This window comes from Parasteatoda tepidariorum, chromosome 9, assembly GCF_043381705.1.
Source record: "Parasteatoda tepidariorum isolate YZ-2023 chromosome 9, CAS_Ptep_4.0, whole genome shotgun sequence".
Taxonomy (NCBI): domain Eukaryota; kingdom Metazoa; phylum Arthropoda; class Arachnida; order Araneae; family Theridiidae; genus Parasteatoda; species Parasteatoda tepidariorum.
In genome coordinates, this window is record NC_092212.1 from 73,218,360 (window position 1) to 73,234,550 (window position 16,191).

A 16,191-nucleotide genomic window follows, 5' to 3' on the forward strand; every position below is an offset into this window, starting at 1 on the left:
AAAATTATTATTATTATTATTATATATATATATATATAACGTATCTCAAGGAAAAGATTTTCACGTTTCTTAAGACTTTTGGAAGCACTTCATAGTAAAAAAAAAAATTTTCAGCAATCTATAAAAAAAAACTCGCTCCGATATGCTGTATCAAATTTTTCACTGAATCCTCGGAAAATATTGATATTATTGTATAAATATCAATTTCGAGTAATTTATTTTAATTATGTTTCTAATTAGGTTTTCTTTTCGAATCTCATATATATATTAATATATATATATATATATATATCCAAGATGAGCTGATGTGACTGGGGTGAATTTTAGCATTGTCAAAATTGAATTTATGAATTATTGTGTACGTGAATTTAACGAACACGAGAAATTTAGTAAGTTTTATTGATTTATAGTGGGCATATTACTTTCTGCATTGCAACTAAATTAAAATCTACTATTCTCCTTAGCAATAGTGAATCAATTTAAATTATTTACGCACATTTTAATTTACTTACGAAAAAGACGAAAATATGAATTTAAAGAACATTTTATTGGAAAAACTAAAATACAATATTAACAACACAATATTTTTCTATCGATTACTAATCATAAATGCATATAAATTTTCAATTTATAAAGTAACTTATTTTAACATTTTTGTTATTAAAAAGGTAATAAGCATTTCATAAAATAATTAACATTGGAAGCAGAGGACTAATGCTAAGTTTCCTATCTTATGCCATTTGTTATTATCTTACGAAATTTCCAAACGTCTTTAATGTAACTTTCAACTTCATAAGTTCTTAAAAAAATATTTTTTTTTAAATATTTTAACCATTTTCTATAATTGGGGCAAGCAAACTCTACAAAAACTTGTTTTATTACGTTATTTTGTTTTATTAAAGTTATTATGAATGAGTTGTGTTGCAAATATTTACGCCTATTTTTATATTATTTCATAAATGTAGTGAACGCTGCTTAAATAGGAATGTCATTTTTATATTTTGAAATAGATCAAATTTTGATCTCTACATTTAAAATTCCTCAATAATAGAACAATAAATACTTTTTGTTTTTGAATAATATATACATATAACACTGGTGTTCAAAAATTATGAGAATTTTTAGATTTAATCAACTATCTATATTTTATTTTATAACCGTCGTTGAACAGCCGACCCAATTTTATGGTTTTACGACTACTAATGCTCAGCACCGTAGCCTTGTAATTTTGAACCCGATTCAGAAGACAAGGATGAGAAATTCTGGACCTAGTATTTGGGAGAAACTATGCCTTCGTGGAGGTCTTTTTGATGGAACAAACCCGCATTTGCGTTACATGGAAAGGAAAACCACGAAAACACCCCAAGGTTTGCCAGACGGCAAGAAAACTCTAACCCTTAATCCGTTACCACTGAGGATATTTTACGTCAGCACATTGGTCAATGCAAGCCGGATGAAGAATTCGTATTGACAAGCCATCGCTGGGATTCGAACCCGGTTTACTTCATTGGAAGGCGGACGCTCTATCCCCTGATCCATCACGGCTCAATCAACTATCTATAAGATTTTTTTCCAATGCCCACCTGCGTCAACATCCTTCAATTCAGGCATATACAGGGCGATTTTGTGGGCCTCTCTTTCAGGGGCGCCATATTATGTGGGCCAACGTCGCTCCCACAGTGAGGACAGATAGTACAGAGAAGGAAAGAACATCCATGCCTTCCCCGGGATTCGAACCCAGAACCTTTCTGATGCAAGGGCAGTTCCCTGACCCCTACACAAGCCGGTCGGCGGTGTTGAAATATAGGGAAGCTAAAGCGCTTCTTGGGGTTACGACTCCGGACTTCTGTTCTTTTATGACACAGTGATCATAAGATCAATAAGAATTATTAGACAGAGTTTACTGAAATTTGGTGTAAAGTAATTTAGACTGTACAGACTATGTAAATATTCAAAAATTATAATCCATACACATGATCAAGCGTCACAGTCATCGTAGTAGGAAGGCATTAAACAGTTGTTAAAAAATCGAATAACAGTTGGATTTAGTTTCCACGTAAATCAATTTTCAATTATGTTAAACATTCTCACTAGGATTTACAGCAGGTTAAGAGTTCTTGTAAGAATTTGTTTCTCTTTCAGCCACGCTGTTTTTAGGATCCTTATGGTTCTTTGAAGGAGAGTGCAAGGTGCAATTGTTCTATCCAAGTATCACAGACTTGCTCAATTGGGTTGAAATCTAGAGAGATCGGTGTGGTTAATCAATCCGACGAATATATTATCATTTCAGAAATATATTGTCAGAGTGAGCTCAATTTTAGGGCAATTCACGCTAAAACAAAGGAGATTATAATGTTCCAAAACTTCTTGTCTATGTTCACACTAGCTATAATGCCACTTTCTATACCATGAATGGACGAGTAGTCATTTAACATGCTTTTTCCAAAACATCGAAACTCCTAAACCAACAATAATAGATTCGTCTGACATTGAAGACTGCGTTGCAGTTTTCTGTAATGGCTGAGTATGGAACAGCAGCTTGCCTTCTAATGTAGAATAATGTACTTGTTGTAGCGTAATCACAGCCTTTAATTTATATTTTATAAACCCTAATGTGTATTAAAAATGTGCACATTGGGATCGTAAAATAGTAACACGTTGAATGCCACGCTAATTTTACATGGATTGCTCGTCTGGCAACAAAGGTAAATAACTACAAATTAAATTTGCAAATATTAGACAGATTTTGTTAGCTTTTAATAGTTTTAACATGACATATCTGAAAAAAGTGGTGAATTATATAAACCTATGAATTGTTTAGAAATAGTGGTGCATAAAACTCTACTAAATTGAATTTATTAAACCAGGAATCACAATTAATAAACTACCACTTGAAAATATTTATTCGCTGTCCGGAGCAAGTTGGCATCTCTGTGTATATAAATAAAACTATTTTTGTGTGTTCTATATTGCATTAATTTCTTTAAATCATTTTAGCTACGATAATAATATTAAAAAACTAAAAATATACTCGAATTATGTATTTCTAATAATCTTGGCTTCGTCGTCACCGGTGACCCCCATTGGCATTCAACGTGTTAAGTGACAAACAAAAACTAAACAGTGAAACAAAATCGGTATCAAAATCTGATAGACTGATGAATTTCGGAGGTGTATCTATTAGTCGCATTTGTATTTTCTTTCAAACAGACTTAGTGTTTTTAGTTCCTATTAGGATTTCGATAACATATTTACATTTTCCTCAGCCTCAACAAGCAATTTATTTTTTCCTCAACAAGCAAGTTATTTTTTTTTTCGTTTCATTTATTTCGTTCGAACATTCAGTCAAAAAATATATTATGTTCATAGAAGTCTTGTTTTTTCAAAATTTCTCGGCTCAAATGTCGCTAATTTTAAATAAAAATAAATCCTTTTTGATATCATGTCTCATTACAATTATATTACCCCTAACATGCATGGAATTTAATGAGCATTTTAAAATGTCGGTGATAACAGAGAACCTAATTTTAAAAAAAGGCAAAAAAGTTCATTATAAATTTTTAAAAATACTATTGCTTCATACTTGACCATTAAATTTCTTGTGCTTCCTTTAAAGTGACATACATTCAAGAAAATTTTTAACTGAACAATTAAATAATGGAGAATTCAAATCAAAGTAAATGTGATTAGCTATAAGAGTTTATTTTAATGCATATTTATTGCATATCAATGGTTAGTAAAGCATGCAAAAACATAAATAATTATAAAAATAAAACTGGCAAAGATTACTTAAAAATTATAAATAATTGTTATAAATATTGCAGTTCATATTTTCATAGAAACATGAGAATAGTGATTAATATAAATCATTTTTAACATATATCTATTCAATATGGCAGTACTTATTCAGTAAAACTGAGGTTTTATATAAAGTAGGCTTTACAAAAGAATGCTTACATCCTTAATATTTTTCAGCTTGTCTCCTTTAGATTTCCGGCCCACTCGCTTTGCCTAAATAAAATAAAACTAGTTATTTCATAATTTTTTTTAATTTTATTATTCCAAAATAAAATTGATAGTCTTAATATACTTTTATATACAAGATGTCCCTGAATTTAAGGGATAAACTTAGGGATGTATGAATTGTGAATTGCATCGCATCCCATGACCGGAAATTCCATTTTACACTGCAAGAGGTCTCTTTCTATTATGGTCTGGTGCTCATAAACATTTGAAATGGCACTTTTTATTTACTTAAATTATCTCAATTTTAAGATGATTTAATTTTTCAAATAATTATCATCGACCATTTCATTCAAATGGGAAAATAAATAACAGTGTTATAGCTATATAGTGATTTGGTTACTTATTTACTGAGTCTGTTAAGTTTGTCGACAAATCATTGAACTACGATGAAACCGTTATTTATGGGTCTATTTCATTCCAAATTTCGACAATTAGGTTTAGAAAACATAAATAAGATAATTCAAATAAATAAAAAAAAAATTAAAAAATAAATAATAAAATATATTTCTCAATGTGCATGAACAGTCAGTCTGTTGATGGTTAGTCTGGCCTAACGGCTTTCGATGGCAGCTTCTGTGATTTGTTGCTATGCAGTTATCAATACCTATGATGTATCCTACCCCCCTTAAAATTTGACCCAGAAATTCATAGATACCCTACGTAATACATCCCTATTTTCATACATTATTTTTGTAGCATTTTATTTTTATAAGCAATATAAATTTGTACATATTAAACATATTCTTTACATTGAATTTAAAAAAGAGTGTGACATATTTTTTATGGTTATAATATTACTGTATATGAAATAAAACAATTTATGGTTAGATATAGATGTAAGTTACTTTTAAAATTGTTAAAAATATGTTTTAAATTTATGAACAAAACAAAAAATAAGTCTTAGGGAGGATGCAATTCACAAAAAATTAAAAGTGTTTCGATAAAAGTGAATTCTATAAAAATTTTCTTTACAAATTTTTCTATACCGATTTTTCTATTTACGTTAGGTTACCTTGGAGAGACGAGAGAAATTGTGTAAGCAGTATTTGTATATTAAGAAAAAGACCATAATGAGTCATATTTAATTTAAAAATATAGAGTCATATAGGTAATTATTTACAATAAATTGCCACATTTTTTAGAATGTAACGTTGACAAGGCTTTGTCTTGATATATTCTGATAGATCTTAAATAAAATCTAACATTTAAAGAAATTTTTTTACATTACTAATTTTCTTTTAAGGAAAATAGATTTATCCTGTATGTTTTTGAAATTTTTATTAGTAGTAGTTGCGAAATCATAAATGTCTAAACAGATGATAAATGATCAAGAATTATGTTGATTTATTCGGTAAGAATAATTTAACGTGATAATTTTAATATATTAAATATCTGAAACGGAATTAAACTGGTAGCAAACGTTTCAATAAAATATTTATTTAAGTTCAGTTTTGTATATTACGCAAAAAATAGGACAAAAGAAAACATATTTTCTTCTCAATAAACTATGTCTGTGCTAAAGCAAATTTTAATTTAAAAAATTCATTTATATTTTTTTTAAATGTAACAAAATTCAATTAAGAATTTCATTTAAAAGAAATTACTAAATTGTTCGTCTTTTTACTTGAAAACTTAATTTAATTCATACATCTTTCACGTAGTAAACACCAAATTCAGTCATCAAAACATTTTACAGAGAGAATATTTAAATAAAATTGACACTAGTTGTAAAATAAAACTGAAATAGGAGAGAAATATGCAAAAACTTTGGAAAATTAAAAGACATAAAACTGCAGAAAACTATGTGCCAAGAATTTAATAAAATATAAAAATCATACATGTTTGTTGGCCGAGCGTCGATTTTGAAGCCTTGCTTGAGCTAATAGCTCAGGAGGTACCTGGAAAAAAATATTTCTAAATAAAACAGTCTATTTTAACATAATTATGTGTTTTCTGTTTAAAATATTAAAGTCACCTTCATAAGTTATTAAAAAGATATGACAAACACCGAGCTTTAATTTTAAAAAATAAAATTAATAAATTGCTTTTGCAGTAAAAGAAAACTAAATTCGAGATTTAAATAAGAGCTTTTCTAAATATTCATTCCCGTTTATAGTAGAGATGAATTATTCATGAAAGATGATGCATACATAATTTAAAAACATCATTATTCTAAATCTTTTCAGGAAAAAAAAATTAAGATTAAGTTGGAACTTAATAAAATATTTTTTGAATATTTAATAATGGTTATCAATGTTTTTTGGGTCGAAATGGGGCTGGAGTTTTCATCGGTTGTGATATTTTAAAATGTTGACCAAAATATATTAATTTAATTGGCACTTTCTTAAAGAGGAGTATTAATAAAAATAAATTAATAGCGATGAATTTATGGATCTATTTAAATTTTGGGTAAAGACTGATTAAATCTCGTGTATTACATATTTGTTTATGTACAGAGCACAAAATTTTAAAAAAAAATAAACACCTTAATAAATTTTGACCTTAATATCATATTTCCACGTGGTAGGACTTAATTTTTTCAAGGTCTAACGCAAAATATCATCAATGGTAGACGGATCATGAATTAGAATTCAAATACCATTAGGCTAATCGTGGGTAGTTTTCGAGGTTTCCCTCTCCATGTAACACAAATGCGGGTTAGTTCAATCAAAAAAAAAAGTCCTCCACGAAGGCTGGTTTGTCCCAATATTTGATCCAAGAGTTCCCTCGTCTTCTGGGTTGGGTTCAAAATTACTAGGTTACTGAGTTGAATATTGATAGTCATAACTCTGAATTGGGTTGGCTGCTCAACGCCGGTTATGAAATAAAAATAATAAAATAAGGTAATTAATTCCAATTGAATAAATACGTGACTTAAGTGTAATAATTTGAGAAAAATAAAAAAAACAATTTTCGAGCTAATTTTATTATGAAGTTAAAGAAAAATATTTACAACGTTTTTAAACTTGTACATTTCGACAAAAATAGATTAAAAATGTCAATTTAAAAAACAATTAGCAAAACTAGCTTTCAGATTTGACATTCTCACACCCGAATTACAGAAGAAAAAGCATTTGTATAAATTCAACAAAAACTTGGTTTCCCAGTGCTATTTATGAAAAAGAAGAATAAAGAATATTTGAATAAAAGAGAAGATTTGAATACATTTCAACACTTACAACTCCAAGGAAATTGCTATATTTAATGATTAGTTGCGTGACTTTGGAGGACAATGCTGCAACTGTTACTTCTGTTGCCAAATCATTGCTTTTGTGATGTCCTTTCTTAAGTCTCGGAGGAGGAAACAGATTTGGAGCAACGATCATCGCCACATTGCTCAGTGACATTCGATTGCTGTCTTCCTCTTCAATTACTTTGGTCAAGAAATAGAGGAGCTCCTAAAAATATACGATATATATATATATATTTTATTTCAAATATCCATATACAGTTAACCCCCGCTATAGTGAACCTTCAAGGGACCTTCAGTTCACTATAACAAGGAGTTCACTATATCCACACTGCAAACAATTTTAACTGATTATTATGTACTGCTTTCTTTTATTACACATTATTTAAATAAATGAGCAATAAAAATAAATACAAAAATGAATAAAAAACAATATGTAATAACAAAAAAATGTGTTTATTTTTATTTTTTATTACTCTTCGTCTTGTGTACAAAAAATTTAGGGATGGGAAAATGAGATTGAAAAATCAAGCAAAGAAATAATACTTATGGCTACATTCCTCTCAATAGATGGTTTTAAAAACCGGTATGTGTATTTTATGTAGAAATTTCAAAATTATCAAAAAATGAAGAAAAAAATTCAGTCGGAGACAGAAAAAAGTTCATAATATCCAATTTCCTCTCCTCTTTTGGTGCACTATATCCACAAAAAATAATATTACTTGTGTACAGCAAGGCACGGGAGCGAACATTTCGTTCACTATATCCGGGAGTTGAGTATAAACCATGTTCACTATAGCGGGGTTTGACTGTAGTACGATTACTAAAAAGGCTAACGTTGCATTTTTTTTAATATTATGAAACTTTTACAGTTTGTTTCTACGTTTTACAAAGAAATAAATATTTTTGCTAGTTTTCAAATTGCAAGTAATAAACATTTTGCAACAAACTTTAAAAAAAATTTTTTATATATGTACTGCAACTAAACAGAAAGTAATCAGTATTATAGGAGGAAGAATGTCCCAGGACTGTCTTATTTTAATGAATATTTAAAAAAACTATTGTGCAGTCAAATAAAAGGTCTTTAAAATGAAAATAAATTACATAGTTAATTTTTTTAATTAATTTTTAAAAAAGTCGATGTGAAGCTAGATTTTCAACTCCTTTCGTAACAAGATTCGTTGCGTCAGGGAAATCTATCTAGAGTGCAGCAACCTCAATATTTATTTTAACTTCACATCAAAGCCTTGTAATGTTTTATAATAATAAATAACTATAAATCTAAGACATTTTGTGGCCATCAAATCTATTTTAAGTTTTGCACCCTGCATATTTATTAAATTTACGCCTGTGCTGATAAATATTATGTTAAATATCAATAAATTCAAGACATCTTGAACCTATTAAACCTATTTGAAACTGAGCAACCTCAATATCTATTTTAAGTAGACGCCTGCGCTGATAAATATTATTAATATCAACGCGAGGAATATATTCTGTGGGTAAATATTAACTCATACTTTAATTATTACAAAATTGGATAGTTAATAACTATGTATTTATTAATAAATATATTTATTGCCTTATCGAAATATTTTTAGAAGTTTTAAATTCGTGGTAATGCTTGAAAGTAATGTAGGTTATTGTAAACTTTATTAAGTTATAATTTTTTAAAAGCATAAATATTATTTTTAAGGTTGTATATAAAATATCTGGAGCTTTCGTAAAACAGGTCAGAATCGAATTTTAACGGCCCAGTTACCATTTGGCAAAATATCAATGCGGGAGCATAGTTATGTTAATTATTTCTCACTTTGGTAAGTCTGCCTTTATATAAACTATCTTGGCCCTGCTTAGAAATAAAAATAATATGCGTATTCTATCTCTTTCATGAAATAGCAAAGACGGTGAACTTTTATTGAAAACATTGTCACACTCGTAATACTTTACCGCAAAACATATGGAATCAAATTTACAACGATTTTCTTTTCCTAAAATAATAAGAGAAAAATTCACCTAATAAATGTGAAAACAGATGACCACAGAATTTGTAACATTATTAAAACGAAAATATAGTCTTCAACATACTATATAAGTATTGAATTGGGTTGGGTTAAAAATTAATATTTAATAAAAAGTGCATAAGTTTCACAATCATAAATGCAGTTTTTTGACAGTAAAATGGTAAATTGAAATACCGATTTGGAAGTAGTAAACTAAAAACCTTCCCACTTTTTTGCTTTGCTGAAGGAATAACCCTTTAAATTATCGAACGAATGTAGCTTAATTTATGAAATTAGTGTTCTGGTTACCGTTTGCAGCACTACTTGCTGGCTAACTGATGAGTTAGCGTTTCTATCTTAGAAACAGTGAATTAAATAATAAAAAAAATAGTGAATAACAAAGTTGTAGGGCTCTTTCGATTTGCTACGAATACCTTGCTTAAATTACTACCAAGAAAAGGACATTTAACATACGAATTAGTAAATTCATAATTTTCTACATTGTGACGAAATATGTTGCCTATGAATACCTTGCTTAAATTACTACCAAGAAAAGGACATTTAACATACGAATTAGTAAATTCATAATTTTCTACATTGTGACGAGGCAAAAAATTTAAGCAAGAAACAAAATGAATTGTTACAATAGGATAACTTAATTTTTGATGTTCAAATTTTTCTATAGCTTTCTTGATCGAAAATGGACATCGAAAACTAGTTTTCTTTCATAGACCATACATTAATATAATACAAATAATGCAGAGTACAGATCCATGAACATAAGCATTAGCATTCATGTCATAAAAAAATTAAGATGTCGATTTGTAAATTAGTGAAATTTCAAAAAGATGACCATTTTCATATTTACACAGTTTTCGCTAACTCAGCAGTTTTCCGTTAGGTGGCATTTTAAGCAGTTTCTTCTTGAAACATATAACCACTTTATCGTACCTTCATTTCTCTTATTGTAGCCACAGCTGTTGGGAAGTTAATTATAATCCAATATACAGTGAGTTGAGTATACATTTAATAATGAGTTACGCGTGTACATATACATCTGCATTATAAAATAATGACCTATACTGCTAACTCCTATCTCTTTAAACACAGTGAAGCGTATTACAATAAACCGCCACCAACTAGATCCAGATGATTCAGTATTTAACAAATAAAAGTATTTTTTTAAGAAAAGAATACAAAACTTTCCTATGATTTATTGTTTTGTAATTACTAGAGACTGTTGCTTCTCCACTAATTTCGTTACTACTTTTATTACCTTTTCAAGTGTTTGGCACTTACTGAAAGGTTTAAGGTTAGTTATAACTGAAAGGTTTAAGATACTTTGACTGTACCGGTCCATCCTGTCGCATAAAATTCAGCTTATAATTGTTTGAAAATATTCTTAATGTACTAAGTGAAAATAAACTTCTATGAATATGCTGATGATATGCTTATGGGAATATGCTTATTAAAACTTACCTGAAGAAGTTCTCTATGGGGGTCGGGTAATGCTAACATCAGCAAGTTTAAAGCATTCATTTGATCTTGGACATTTGGTATATCTGCGAGAAAGAAAAAACTCTTGAATACTCTCGCACACCATTTAAAGCATTGATAGGATTTTTATTAAATAAAATCTAAAAAATACTTGGCACTAGTAGGAATGCATCCATATGACTATTTGTGAGAAGTGGCTCGGGCAATTGCCTTACTAGTTGTTTTAACAAAACGCTGACATCATGAACAGAGGACTGGCGAATGAGATTCTCCACTAGCATTGGTGACGTCACATAACTGCGTTCGATTTCAGCTTTTAATGCCTAAACGAAGAAATTAAAATGTATATTAAATATATTTTCTAATCGATAAAATGTGTACAGTAAATAACACCATTTGAACCATGATTTCGAAGTTGATGTTTTGTCGTAGTAAAGTACTAAGGTTCTAAACCCGGCACGTATATTAGTGGACGTATATAAGTGGTAAAATGTGTACGGTAAACACCATTTGAGCGATGATTTCAAGTTGATATTTTGTCGTTGTAAAGTACTAAGGTTCTAAACACGGCACGTATATTAGTGTATTAGTGGACGTATATTAGTGGTAAAATGTGTACCGTAAACACCATTTGAGCGATGATTTCGAAGTTGATATTTTGTCGTTGTGAAGTACTAAGGTTCTAAACACGGCACGTATATTAGTGTATTAGTGGACGTATATTAGTGGTAAAATGTGTACGGTAAACACCATTTGAGCCATGATGTCAAAGCTGATATTTTGTCGTTGTAAAGTACTAAGGTTCTAAACCCGGCACGTATATAAGTAAACATGTGGACGTATATTAGTGGTAAAATGTGTACGGTAAACTCCATTTGAGCCATGATTTCGAAGTTGATATTTTGTCGTTGTGAAGAACTTAGGTTCTAAGCCCAGCACGTTCCATTATTTTCCTGACAAGCTTATACCCATCGATCTAAAGCTTTATTTGCTTCAAACCGGTTACTTCTCACTTAAGTGATTATCATAATTTTCGATCTGAAGCAAACCCAGCTTCAGATCAATGGGTACAAGCTCGTCATGAAAAAAAATGGCGGCCTGTGCGCAATACTGACCACATTGCCACCATTATGTCAGTTTGTCACGAAATTGTTGAGTCATAATCTCCATGACCGCATTGTTCATAACATCAAGAGGCATGCCAATTTGAAACGAAATTGTGGAGTCGTAACCTCCATGACCACCTGACTAAACATTTCGTAAAATTGGCCTTCTCCAAAGTTTCGTGACAATGTTGCAGAATGTTTTACTTTTAAACATCATTTATAGTATCTAGTCTAATGTGCATATTAGAGAACAAAATAAACAACTATATGAGTTTTCTGAATCGGAAATTTCTTTGGAAATAACTTTTTTGTTCGTGAAAATAACGAAAAATTATGAAAAGTTTGAAAGTCAGACTTTTAGAGAAAAGTCTCATAAGCAACCTTAAGCCTTAAATACAAAGAGAAGTAAGCTTAAATACATTTAAGTCTTAAGCATAAAGTATAAGCCTTAAATACATTTGAAAATAAATATATTTAAGCCTTAAGTATAAGCCTTAAATACATTTGAAACCAAACTAAAATAATCCAAAAACAGTTTTCGCCAAAATGTTTTATATTTTTCCAGAACGTTATGTCTCCAAAATATCACCGTATTTTAAACCTACAAAAATGCTTTCTAGGACAAGTCGTGTGAAATTTTTTAATACATTAGAAATTATAAATAGGTTGAAAAATTACACAGTAACTTTAACAATAAGCATATAGGACACACAGTGTAATATGTTTATTGTTAACTTCTCTAATATACAATTTTAAAGAATAGATAGATTATAGTACACATTAACCCTTCGACGGACATAGGACACCGGTGTCCCTTTCATATACATATTTTTCTGACTCTCTAATTTCAAGTAGAAATATTTTTTGGTACTTTTTAATTATAAAAATAGTGTAATAGTTACTGAAGCACTCTTAGATTATCGAAATTATATTTGACTAAAACATTAAATCTACAAAAAAGCAGTTTGATTTTTTTTCCATTCATATTCAAAAATCTATCAATGATTTGATTTTGTGAATAACTTAAATTGCAATTATGAGTAATTGTTTCTTTTCGATCAAATAAGTGCAAATTTAAATAATTATTGTTCGGAAGTGAGCCGCGTTTGGAAGATTTTACCTTTAAAGCAGAAAACGACACCGGCATTTCATGCTGTATTCCATAACCATAAATTATTAAAAAGCTAAATACAATATTTTTCACTTTTTTTTACCTCAATTAATACAAAATAATAGAAAAAGTATGAAAAATATGTCAAATAAAAATTCTGCGTCAAAAGGTTAAAATACGTTTTGTTTTCACTTTGTCACAACATTTAATCTCAGCTTAAAAGAAAAGGAAAGTAGTCAAAATGAGAAAAGGAAAGTTGCATTCTTTTTCCCAAAAGTTCAAGATCAGTAACGAAATAAAATTGTGCTATTATCCTTCCTTATAGTCGATCTCTTCCCTTCTTACCTACTTTCTACTCATTGTTTCAAAATTTAATAAAATTTCCCATTTGCGTTTATTTCTTCCATTAGAAAAAGACGGAACACGTGACCGTGACATATGACCTTTTTTGTAATATTATTAATATTACTTCTCTCATCTGTTACAGGAAAATCTTGAAATCCGGTATTCTATAGGATATTCAGGTATTTTATGGGATGGTTGAATAGTTGTCAGCAAATTATGAAACGGGTAAACAATTCACACATTTCCTATACCTTTTAAAAAGTATCAGTTGTATGAATAAATATATTGTTTTGTATTTTTTAAATATAAACAATTTCTAAAATTAAAAAAAAATAAGAAAATACTAAAATCCTATTATTATTACTGATATTCAGTTGTCTTTTTTTTATTACTGAGTTTAGTGTGGCAATGCTAGAAACAAAATATTATATAGAATTCTCAAGCATTTTAAGGAACTTTTTCTTTATGCACACTACCTACTGAACAATTTGCGTGCATCACCTGGTATTGTACAATTCAAAATAAAAATGTTTTTATTTGTAAAAAATATTTTTACAAAGTTTTTGTTTTTAAAAATTTTACAAATTGAAACGTTCTTTACCCTCTTCATATCAAGCTTGCAGAAAAGAGCAAGATGTAAATACACATTAAAAACCGATTTTTTTTTTAACTAAACATACTTGAATTTTTTGAACTGAACCAGCAAGTCTCATCAATCCTTCTTCCCTTAAGCCATTGCTATGGAGATGATGCAAAATCTGAAATAAAATAAGTCAAGTATATTTCAAAATTATAAAAAAAAATATACGACAGTTTTTTATTTTATGAATAATTCCGCGAGTTAACTACACTAAATACTTCTCTGTTATGAATATAGGGACCAGGAGAGGTATTAATTTTAAAAAAAAGTAATTTAGTGAAAATTAATTTTTTTTAATCCGCTGGAACGAGTACTGGGACAGAGAAACCAGAGTCATTTTTCTATATAAAATACTAAGAAAATTCAATTTACAGTTAAGAAAAATTTCAAAAAAATAAAAAAAATATTATACAAATAAGTATGAGTTAGATATCATGGTTAAAACTAACTAAATTTTAAATGAACATATAAGGATATATCTGCGTTTTCATGGAAAAAAACAAATATTAACATTTTCTAACATTAAAGACATTAATATTTTCTACCACAAAAGCTTAAGTGTATAATCACATGTAAAATTTTATTACTCTTACATTGATAAATGGTAGAATTTAAAAACTTAAATTTCAATAAAATAAGAAGAAATGTTAGGTATAACAAAAATATAAAATACTCGATATTATTACACCCCAGAATTATATTTGATAGGCATGAAACCCAACAGGTGTAACATGCCTTCTTGCTAATTATTCGAGCATTTACCATATTCTAAATTGGAGGGGGGGAAAGAGAATTAAAGCTTTCGTGCACTGTTCTTTATGTGTTTAAAAGCATACTTGGACCTTAAACTAATTATTAGAAGCTTCAATCGAATCTAGTATTCGATAAACCTGCCACTTTTGGGGGCCAAATTGCTCACCTTTCAAAATTATTTCGTACAACATACATATTTTAATGTTAATCAAGCCGAATGCACATCACAACGGTATTTAAACATCCTAATTTTATTTTAGATTTTATAACCGTCGTTGAACAGCTGACCCAATTTTTTTGGATTTACGACTACTAGTGCTCAACTCCGTAGCCTTGTAATTTTGACCCTAATCCAGAAGACAAGGGAACCCCTGGATCAGGTATTGGGAGACATTTTGCCTTCGTGGAGGACTTTTTTAATGGAACTAACCCGCATTTGCGTTACATGGAGAGGAAGACCACGAGAACCTCTCATAGTTAGTCTGACGGCAAAGGGACTCTAACCCATGATCAGTCTGCCACTGAGGATATTTCACGTCAGCACTGTGGTCGGTGCAATCTGGATGCGGTTTCGTATCGACCAGCCATCAGTGGTATTCGAACCGGGTTCATCTCATTGGAAGGCGAACGCTCTATCCCTTGAGCCCTCACGGTTCTAAACATCCTAATTCTCCACCCCCTCTTCCAATCCTAACTTCTTAGATAGTTTTAAATTACACATTTAAAAAAAATTCCATCTAATTGTTCCCCGCGCGGAAGTAATTTAATTCCAATTCTAACAATTTTTAAAAATTTTCCGCTATATTGACAAAGCTCTTAAATGAATTTTAGTATTAATTTAAAATCTGTCCGACAGCCATGAAATATCACAAACAATCATTAAACACGAGTCAAGGAGATTTCAGCATAGTAGGCAGCACTAGTATTAAAATTATTTCCTTCTCTGTCATGAGATAAGATAGGAAACTTATCTCAATGCTCCATTACGTTCTGCACTACTTCCTCACGCACCTCTCGAGTCTTAACTAAAGCATCGTATAATATATATATATATGCTATTTTTTAACCGTTTTTAAACAGCCGACCCGATTTTGAGTTTACAGCTACCATTGAAAATATTTACCCCGATCCGCCCCAATTCAGGGCATACGGGTAAATGTTTATTAAAACCAAGTAAAAACAGAAAAAAACATAAAATACATAAAGTGCATAAAATACATGAGTCATATGGCAACAGCCGGGAGGGCCGCCTTATAGTGCTTAAAGCCGACGGCCCACCCTTATACTGAGCCAAATTACAATAGTATTGAAGGCCCCAACAAAGTTACAGAGAATGCAGTATGTGTTACAATACATAATGAGTAGTTACAAGACATAAACATCTCACATAAAACAAGACAATTAAAGATATGAATACAATAAAATAAAAACGTTTTTTTTTTCCTTTCCCTTCTTTCTTTTTTTTTTTTTTTTTTTTTTTTTTTTTTTTTTTTTTTTTTTTTTTTTTTTTTTTTTTTTTT

The 16,191-nt window shown here is 29.6% G+C and overlaps 1 protein-coding gene across 3 annotated transcripts in view; it reads right to left on the reverse strand.

The window, feature by feature from the left end:
- LOC107441423 (rho GTPase-activating protein 18) overlaps nucleotides 1-16,191 on the reverse strand; it is a 279,885-nt gene that overhangs the window by 18,521 nt on the left and 245,173 nt on the right. For all 3 annotated transcript variants that reach the window (XM_043043811.2, XM_043043812.2, XM_071186026.1), the window contains exons 10-15: nucleotides 13,959-14,036; nucleotides 10,868-11,039; nucleotides 10,699-10,781; nucleotides 7,206-7,424; nucleotides 5,865-5,924; nucleotides 3,958-4,011 (exon numbers count right to left, since the gene is read on the reverse strand). In XM_043043811.2, coding sequence (XP_042899745.1) covers nucleotides 3,958-4,011; nucleotides 5,865-5,924; nucleotides 7,206-7,424; nucleotides 10,699-10,781; nucleotides 10,868-11,039; nucleotides 13,959-14,036 — 666 coding nt within the window. The remainder of the gene's footprint in view (nucleotides 1-3,957; nucleotides 4,012-5,864; nucleotides 5,925-7,205; nucleotides 7,425-10,698; nucleotides 10,782-10,867; nucleotides 11,040-13,958; nucleotides 14,037-16,191) is intronic.